The sequence below is a fragment of the Glandiceps talaboti genome, chromosome 1 (assembly GCF_964340395.1).
Source record: "Glandiceps talaboti chromosome 1, keGlaTala1.1, whole genome shotgun sequence".
Taxonomy (NCBI): Eukaryota; Metazoa; Hemichordata; class Enteropneusta; family Spengelidae; genus Glandiceps; species Glandiceps talaboti.
This window is the reverse complement of record NC_135549.1, coordinates 13,566,635-13,577,322: the sequence shown is the minus strand read 5'-3', so window position 1 is coordinate 13,577,322 and position 10,688 is coordinate 13,566,635. Positions and strand designations below refer to the sequence as shown.

The following is a 10,688-nucleotide window of genomic DNA, read 5'->3' as shown; positions in this document are numbered from 1 at the left end:
CAGGTAACCTTGACAACAATGTAGTGCTGGGTTTCTGCCTATCTCGTAATCCTCACATACAGAGTGATCCTCTAAAGTCGTATTAAAGCACAGCTTGCTATTCAGTGTACAATAGCCATTCATAGCATTTTTTATTTTGCCTTGTTTCACGAACACCGGTTTTGGTTTGTTGTTTTGGATGTACTGTGCACATCTGATCTAGTTGACGAAATGCTGAAAACCGAACGACGCAAAGGTGCAATAACACACACACACACTCACACCCACTCGCGCACAAAGTGTATGTGTTTGTTTGTTTGTTTGTTTGTTTGTTTGTTTGTGTGTGTGTGTGTGTGTGTGTGTGTGTGTTTTGTGGGTATTTGTGACAGCTTAAATCTCGATCGGAGGTCGAAAATGCAAATTGGAGAATAGAGTAATAAAAATGCGAACTATGATCGCTCATTACTTTTGGTTTGTTTATCACCAATGCGCGTTTGTATGTTATATAAAATGACCTGGCCCTCTCTCAGACAAATAAATTAATCGAAATAGCATTTAGGGTAAGAAATAAATATAATATACATGTTTGTAGTGATATTATTCACACAATTTACTCTTTTAATTATACGCCAACAGAAACACATGTTCCACTTATGAGTCGTCCTTTCATAAACTTATATATATTCATCAATTTGTGCAAAAAAAAATGAATATGAAACTAGTGAAAATTTTATTTTACAAGGTCACAATCATTGGGTGCAAGTCACCTTTTGTCTTTCTGCATTTCCCTCCATTTTTTCTTATCTCTTTCTTCTAAGTCTGGTAATGTGGTGTATTTCGTCTTTGCTTGTAAAGGAAATGAAAATGTTAAATATATAATATATATATATATATATATATATATATATATATATATATATATATATATATATATATATATATATATGTATGTATAATGTGTGTGCCTGTGTTTTATAACATCTGCCCCATCCATAAGGTTCTGTATTTCCCTATTTGTTTTGATTCATTCTCAAAATTTGATTTATTAAAAAATAATCCATATATAATTATTCATATAGTGCAAAATATATTAATTTGATCTACTGTGATGACCTATGTCAATACACCAGGTACTGATATCATGTACGCTTACCTATGTATGATCATTTATCAGTTTGATCAGTATTGATTTTCTATAGCATACCAAATAATGCTTTGTGAATTCGATAACATATACATACGTCATATTCATGCACAGGCGTGTTTCACAACTACAGCGTTATTTATTTCATAGAGAGGTTAGTGAAGTCAACAACTGTGACTACGATTTCAATTATTTCTCCTCTCTCACCCACCCACCAACCAACCAACCAACCAACCAGCTGAGGGCTAGTTTTTTGTGTTATAGTGGCTTCACCTTTTGCGGGTCAGTATTTCAAAAAGAGGAACATAGGTATACCATATAGTAACATTGTGTGAGCTCTTGACGTGGGAGTGGCCTGACACGTTCTACCCCACTGATTTTACTATTCATTGTGTCAATATAATTCACTGAGACAGCGTCATTTTCGAATACCATCGGAAATGTGATGCAATTCCGATACCCGAACAACAAGAGCTTTTTTTGGCTTGCTTGCAAAGTTCACACTTAACAGTTGGCCAATAGCAGTGTGTGCTCATATGGACTTGCCAGTGACGTCACTGATAAGGTAGACACCAATTACTTCGAGATTCACACAACGCAGGATTACCTACAAGCAGTCAGGAGGTTATTGGACTGTGGATTTTGTTTCTGTGGTAGGTCCGGTCAAAGAAAAAAGCCTTGCCTTTTGACATATATATTGTTCCCCTCTAACGATTTTCTTGTTTCAAAGAATTTTGGAGAACGCGTTATGTGACTCGAGAAATAATGGTCACACAACTGGTGAATAGACGTAAAGTTGGGATAGGACTGTTGGATGTCATACTAGGGGTACTTATCATTGGTTTCAACGGACAAGCTGGTGCCCAGGGTAAGTACTCGCATCAAAATCCAATAAAGAACACTATTTTATTATGCGATATACGCCACCTAAATCAGCTGCTAGCTACACCGGTGATGGTTTCATGAATAATAGATTCGAAACACAATTTAATGGTTTTATGAAAGCTTAGTTCTTTGCGACAGAGCAGTATGCGGACTTAAAGAACGAGATTTAATCAAATCAGGGAACGTCCCTACTGCACATTCGGGTCACTAATATAAGAACTACGGGGTTATTTGTATGCTATTGACTTCTGATATCAGCCGTCGTTACTGACACGCTTAGTACTAATTATCAGTGAACGATATTTTATCATGTGATAGCACTTATGTGATGTTATTGACTGCAGCGAAGGTAAATCAACGGTAATAAAAAAAAAGAATAAGGTACCAACCGCAAATCAAATATGCAAGGCCACTTTTTTTCTCGAGATCGACACTCCCCATTTTACGTACTCACCAAACACACTCTGGTACGAGTATTTTTCAAGTTGGACAAAAGAATTCAGTAAATAAAATGCTACCTCCAAGAAGTTGAAAGAGGAATGTAATATATAGTCGACGTTCTGACTTGTGACTTGTGACCCACTTCAAGTAAAAGACACGCTAGTCTAGTTCCTATACAGTATAGTATCGTTATGATTTATACCATAACTCACAGTCTGTGGTTACAGTTGGCATCCTGACTAAAAACACGCTCACCCACACCTTTCTGTGCTTACTTGACGTTTTTAGTAATTAAGAATTTACAAATGGTCTTCCGATTGCTGCGATTGCAGCCTTGGAACTCATAAGATATCTCTCCGTGGCTACGGGTTAGAGGATGAACGATTGAAGTCTGAAAATTAATCATTTGGGCGTAGTTTCGACAGGGAATTTAGAGCAACTACATGTAGGAACCAATGTTAATCCAAGTAGAATATGTATAGTGTATGGGTAGAGATGAATATTCAGTCGTGTTTTTTTTACATTGATTGTACTATGAGGGAGTGGGGACAGTACTAGTCACGATAGCATGCTTTCTTCTCACCAATTTTGCCGTAAAGCGTCAAGGTAGCTGTATGCTACAGAAAACTGGGCTCCATCCTACATTTTAAGGTCTTTCCAGAGTGAAAATAATGGTTCCACTGACAAGTATTAATCAAATAGTCTAGATGTTATCCGGGCGTCGAATCGGGGCGAAGAAATCTCTGTTGAAAACAAACGTCACTATTCCAATCGCCGTAAAAATGGTTCAAAATCAAAAGAGCTAAGACACATATCGGAATCAATAACATGTGAGTTGTGCTATACCAACACTACAGTAGTATTGTATGAATTCCAGGTTAGGAACAAGATCTCCACAACAACTCTAGACTATAGTATTACATGTAAAGCTTGTACATGCAAACACATGTACAGTAAATAAAATGCCAAAAAAACGCTCCAGTACCAACCACAGACAACTTTATTGTCTGTACCAATCGTTTTTGTTCAATTCTGGTAATAAATCTCATTTATCATTACTCCTACATGTAAATATTAAAGTAAACAGTAAAGTCCGCAAAACGAAATTTGACACCGTGTAAAGTTGGTCTGTTGTATCATTTCGACGAACGATCTGGTTGGACATGTGATGATATGGTGTTGTGGTTACAACAGGACCGAATTCTACGCCACTTGTTTGTTGACTTGCACAAACACACCAACAAGACATACGAGATGTGATACGCTTGTATGAGTAAATACTAAAGACATTCACCTGTAAGTTATTGTTAAACTTGTAAGTATACCCTCCCTAAGGGTATCTAAACTCAATTGCTGGGACCCTGTCTTCGTTCGTTCCAAATCAAGCGTACAGACAGGGAATAATTCCCTAACGTTACTAACAATACATGACGTCAGAATCGAAAGATTTCCTTCTAACCATTGCCCCCTTCTTCGGAGAAAGTGTTGCCTTTCAGCTTATTCTTCCGGAATTCACCAACATAGGATGAGATATTGATTCCATAGATCATGAGAAAGTTTGAGATCGAGATTGACTCAGTTCATCATCTGAGATCACAATCCACATTGAATATACAAGATTGACTGATAGTCCAGTCAATCTAGCGGAAAAAATGGCCAAACCCAAACATAATTGCAACAGAAATAATTTTTAGTGCATCTTGCTCAGAATTTTATGCTGAATAACATATCAAAAGTCTAGAAAAATCTAAGTGGTGGAACATGGTCAAAAATGACGTTTCTTAATTAGCATAATTAATGAAAAAATAATATTCATGAGATATCATTTGTTCAAAAAACCTATGCAAGTAATATGTCTATGGGTAGGTCTGAAGGTGAGTAATTACTTTGGAGTCACTGTACGATCGTGCAACCATTCCCATAGAATAAATATGTGTATTCTTAATTACTTTAATTAAGGACACTGATTACTTGTAACGTACAATAACTATACATTTTTTTGAACGCCCCTGTTAGTTGTATGTCTATCATTAGGTATTGGAGTATTTGAATCCCTTACTCTCATCAATAAATACCTCCTCCCTTGTTAGATAAACATGCATGCTAAACAAGTGTTAATTAGTGTAATTAACATGTGAAACAATACATTAGTAAGCATACATGATATTTTTTGTTCAATAGTTATTGACACTCGATTTTGGGTGAACATAACTTTTCAATCATCAAACCACTCCAAGGTAAGCTAAAGAATAGTTAAAGTTTCCTAATTAATTAATTGATTAATTAATTAATGTAATTATCCTCAAGATGTTGAGAAGTTTTTTCGATTTAAAGTATGCAAGTAATATATCTTTCGATAGGTCTTAACCTTATAAGTCAGATGAACATCATTATCAAATTGTCAAACCTGAGCGGGAGTACCATTCATGGGTTGTTGGTTTTATAAATATTCACCATATTAGAAAATGTGTAAGGAGAAGATTCTGTTTTCATTATGTGATTTTATATCACCGTGTGTGTCCAGATGATCGTTCAAAAATGATGTATGGTTCCAATCGTACCTACACCATAATTATACAACCTCGATGCTGGCAGTATCTGAGATGCTGTACTCCTAGACCTTTTTGTCTTCTTCCCAATAGTTTTGAAAGAAATGCCCCTTGATTCTATCAATATTCCGTCACTTTATGTATATCTATAAATATTTACCAGTGCTGCCCCTTGTCTTTCAATTAAGGCAGCACTGATTGACTTGTTTCTAGATGTGCTATTATTAGTGGTACCGGTTTAGGAATATGTTGTGATTATCTGCTTATCACAATTGTGTATTTTTGTAGTTTTCTTTATTTTCAGTCATTCTAAATGAACATACTATAGTGTGACAGTGTAGTATTAATGTGTTTGTTATTTCTTGCGTTGTTGATACCTTTTGGTCTTTATGTTCAATTTTTTTAAAAGTGAAAAAAAAACATGTTCACATTCTGTTCTGTCTCAAAACCTGCCAGTTGAAACTTAATTTCTAACTTTGAACTATGACATCCTATGAGTTATTGCATTACATTTGTACAATAAAGTTTGGCTTTATTAGTTATTACTAGGCATGTTCTACCCTTTATATTTCGTTTAAAGCTCGATTACTGACAACATGGTCTTCAGTTTGTACATTGAACTGTACCTTGAGTTTAGTAAAAGATATCTTTTCATATCTAGATATAACTTAGCTTAAACTTGAATCTTTTGAATTCCGCGCTATGTAACACGGACACATATTACTCCTACAGACAAGAATTCAGATGAGTATTATATACATTTGTAGATTTTGTTACATCCCTCTGTGAATTGTTTGAATTCAGTTGTGTTTTTATTTCAATGTTACAAAAATATAGATATCATCTTTGAAATGACATGAAAGGCAGCATTATAGTCAATTTTTTGCACATTACATGTATTATTACCACTGTTCAAAACATAAGACGATTTTAGGTGATACAGGACATTAACAATTTTTTTGGATGAAGCCCTTGCTCTATTATCTTCTTTGTTTTATTTTTGTACCATTACCAGTCATCTCACAGTTACGTATCATTTTGTGTGCAAATCTCACTTCGTCTTTAAAATTAATTCATTTAATATTTGAATATGTTACGACCACAAACTAATTTTATTTTTGACCTGGAAAAGTCATTTTTACTAATTTTGCATACTGCGACATCTCAAATATAGTTAATAAAACATTTGGCAAATTTGTACAGAAGATGCCTTCTGTACAATGAGACGATGTCACAAAAGCTCAATAAAGTATAACTTTGTTCGTTTGGGAGGGGTGGGTCTGGCATCAATGCGATTACTGAACTTCATTCTTGCACTTCTAACCAAAGTTAAGTTCGAAAACTTTCACAATCATGCCTTCAATGATAACTTCTATATTTATACTAAGATGTTCATAAGTTGATTAAAATTTACTTCTTATGTGATATACAACTGCTAGATTTCAAATATAGTTTTTAATATGTTGTCCTAAATGGACAAAGTTCATTTATTGAGCTTGTGGTATATTTTATGCGATTGTCCCTTAATCCTTGCACAAACAATGCTGATGATATCATTTCAACAGATTTTTAACTCCTATTTTGTGTTTACAAATGTCCTTTTCTATTAAGTTCTAAGCTTTTCACGATTGTATAACTCTATAACGCAGAATGCGAAACGTAGACCAAAGCTGATTGTAAGCAAAATGAAATACAGCTACAATAAATCGCCTTTGTAAAGTTAATAGTCTGGCTGATAATGACTATTATAATTATTTCATTTTTCTTTTATTTGTTTTATCATCAAACTTTATTCATATTTTCAGTGTTTGTGTTTACATTGTTACACAATCATCACAACCTTTGTTCTAATTCCAGATGACAATGCTAATTCTTTCGAAATGATATTTAAAATTATCAATACTTTTGTTAGGATATCAGGGGCAGGGAAATGTTGCGAAGTACTTTAGCTTCCCTCATTTTGTTTTCAATTTCTACAAAATCTATGGTATATTTGTTTAGATTTCATTCGATTAATTTTTATTCAATTTTGATTCCATTTTGTAAGGGTGATTTAATCATTTTTTATTTTATAATTTCTTATTCCCCGTAAAACACGTGCTCAAGAACTAAGCATTTATCAACCATGCAGTGCCTGTTTTTTTAAATGAAAACTATTTGGTTTCCATAGAATCAGTGAGAATTTAAATCCTTTTAAAGTTTTGTCATTCAATTTTATGACAGGATTTTTGAAATGAAACAACTGAATTTGATAGCCTTTTTGACATGTCATTTGTTTCGAACAGAATTTTTACCGTTCCTGTTATATCAGGCTAACCATTAAGTTTGACTAATTATTTGAGTCACTACATAAATGATTGCGGGCTAGATTGAATTGGAAGGCGATTGTCATGTCATTGTGGTAAATTGACACAAACAAGTGACTGATGATGTTACTTTCATACTATATCAGTGTTGAAAGGGGTGTTTAATTAATTTATCTTTCTGCACTGTTAATAATAATATTTATAGAATTGAATCAGAAAGTTTGAAGATGGGAATGTGTTAAAAAAGAACAATATGATAAGAAAGAGATTGGCTGTTTAGTTTAGTGATGAGAATGATGAAGGGCATGGACATCCCATAATACTTTCATGTCCTTGTTGACTCTCAGTATAAGTACATCTGAATCTTGTGTTCCTCCGAAGTTAACAACTTGATATCAGTACAGTATGCGAGAACAATGTGTACACATTGGTATACAGCGATACATTGGTATTAGAAGTACACAATGATCCAGTGATGTAAGTCGTAACATTTGCAACATTGTTGGTTAGATGCATAAAGATCATTATACCTATACTATTGGGTGGAAGTTAAGGCAAGATGCAATTGTTAACATTTATTGCCTTGATTTCTCTGTTGCATAACTACAAAACAGAAATATGAGTTATCAGACTGTCTTTGATGATATTAAATGGTCCATTGTAGCCTATGTAATTTGTCATTTCAAGACCTTCCCAAAGACATATTACTTGCATAGGAGATTGATAAACCGTGTATATGCTAATTATGCTAATTACTAATTAATTAAGAATCTTTGATACATTTTAAATGAAAAGTGTTTGATGATGACAAGAACACTAAATTTATTTCCCACTGTACTGCAAATCAAATGATATATAACCTGCATACATTTGTGTTAAAATGTTATCAAATTTGAATATGCTGATTACAATTTTTTATAATTTACATATTAATTATGCTGATGAGATGTTGAATCATCATATGATGGTCCTAGTATGCTTTTTCACCCTTAGACCTATCCATAGACATGTTACTTGCCAGGTTTTATTCCGAAAACAGCATTTTAAGAATATAATATTCTCGCTAATTATGCTAATTAATAAAAACCTCATTTTCACCATGTTCCACCACTTAGATTTTTCTAGACTTTTGATATGTTGTTCAGCATAAAATTCTGAACAAGATGCACTAAAAATTATTTCTGTTGCAATTATGTTTGGGTCAAACCTTATTTTGACTGGACTATGAGCACCTGTTGACGACACGCCTCAAAGTACACACCCGAGAATACACACTGCACCCAAAACAAGGTCAAAAACTTCGATTGTTTTTCGATAACTACTAGTAATAAGGGAAACGCCACATTTTAGTTGTAAAGCCTGTCTGAAAAACTGCTCTGTTCTGTTCTTTTAAAGTGCTGGGTAGATAGCTGTTGTTTCGTAAACTTGCTTCGTGATCAACTTAAAGAAGTACCGCAGCGTACGTTCAGAGCATTATGTGTTGTTGTCAGGCGATTCCTTTGGAATGTCTCTGAGAACACACTCAAATCATCGGCCTTAGATTTTATTGTCAAAAGCTAACATACAGGTGCCAACCTGTATAAAAAGCATAAATCGATATGAGTCAAACTTCGCCGCGGTCATGTCTAGATAAAAAGGGTGCAGGTAAATCACAAGTTGTTAATAATAGCTTTGTGAAGTGTTCTCTATCTTGAGATATCCAATCCCACAAAAACTACAGCATTATGACTGAGATAAGCCGCTAAATGTATACTTAGATTTTGATGAGAGATTCTAAATCACCAGGTATGCAAACAAATGTGGCTAGTTAAAGCGAAATAACTTGGCCTCATTTTCAACTTCGTCTCTGACTTTGTTCACACCTTTTTTCAGCGACACTGTAGTACTTTCTGTAATATACTGGTTCTGGTGTGTGAAGTGTCACTTGTGGAAGGTGGTGACATAACGATGTGTGTTGATTGATTTTCCAACAAAGTGATTAATACTTTATGCAACGAGTGTCGATGTTTGAAGAGTTTGTTACGATCAGATAGTCAGGTGTTGATTTGTTCTCTATGCAATCATCGTAACTAGCTTCTGTGGTGTTTGCACAACGATTTCACATTGCATGTTTCTCGTGAAGTGGGGCAAGTTCGATTTTGAAGGCCCTGGGGTTGAAGGGTACTGAGTATAGTACAGTAAGCCTTACATGCTAACAGCCAAGCGTGAGCACTCTTAAAATTATTCGAATGCACTTTGTTGCAGTCAATGTCTGTTGTGTTGGTAGATACTGTGATGTGACGTACAACTATAAACGTGCCGATTTTTCTATGGCTGTTTTGCCAACTTATGAATCTCCGCAGGCTCATCTCCGTGTTTATACGACTTTCAGCACGAACACTGACTGATCACATGTCATCATTATATTTGTTGACTCGTTGTTGCTATGGAGACAGTTCTGCACGTCACTACTTGTTAGCTACAACTTTCAAATTGCCTAATCACTTTTACTTTAAGATAACAAGTACAAATGCATTAGAGACGATGTCATTTTTCAATATGTACCTGATCTTTAGAATATGTACGATTGAGATTGACAGCAAATAAAGAAATGCATTAGTGTGATGTACTGGATAGCGGCCTACTAGACTTATGAACTGTCAAAGCCATTCAGCTCCGATCAGGGGGACTGATGGTTGTTCCTTTTCATGAAAAAGAAACTTACAAAGCACCGTTTGTATTTTATATGTGAAAAGGATATCACAGAATCACAGATATCTCTGCCTGGAGCCTGAAAATTAATGAAAGGTTTAATTAGTTGAGGTGTAGCCTACCTAGCCGTATCCTAGAATCTCTAGACTACTCTATGGTAGAATCTCGAGTGCACTATCCTATACTGAGCATATTTACTACCTACCTTAGAATCTAGACTACGTTAGAATCTAGACTACACTATCGTAGAATCTCGAGTGCACTATCCTATACTGAGCATATTTACTACCTACCTTAGAATCTAGACTACGTTAGAATCTAGACTACACTATCGTAGAATCTCGAGTGCACTATCCTATACTGAGAATATATACTACCTACCTTAGAATCTAGACTACATGATCATAGAATCTAAACTACACTATCGTAGAATCTCGAGTTCACTATCCTATACTGAGAATCTATACTACCTACCATAGAATCTAGACTTAGTCTACACTATCGTAGAATCTAGACTACCATATCCTAGAATCTACACTACCGTATCCTTGAATCTCAGGCTACTCTATCGTAGAATCTCGAGTGTACTATCCTATACTGAGAATCATTATCCTCGAAACTAAACTACCATATCCTCAAATCTACACTACCCTATCGTAGATTCTAGACTACCCTATCCTAGAATCTAGACTA

At 34.7% G+C, this 10,688-nt stretch overlaps 1 protein-coding gene across 1 annotated transcript in view; it reads left to right on the top strand.

The window, feature by feature from the left end:
* The first annotated feature begins 1,620 nt into the window (after positions 1-1,620).
* The window catches only part of LOC144439449 (protocadherin Fat 4-like), a 46,919-nt gene continuing 37,851 nt past the window's right edge, over positions 1,621-10,688 (top strand). The window contains exon 1 of the mRNA XM_078128739.1: positions 1,621-1,991. Within this exon, the coding sequence (XP_077984865.1) occupies positions 1,889-1,991 (103 nt within the window). The 5' untranslated portion in view covers positions 1,621-1,888. The remainder of the gene's footprint in view (positions 1,992-10,688) is intronic.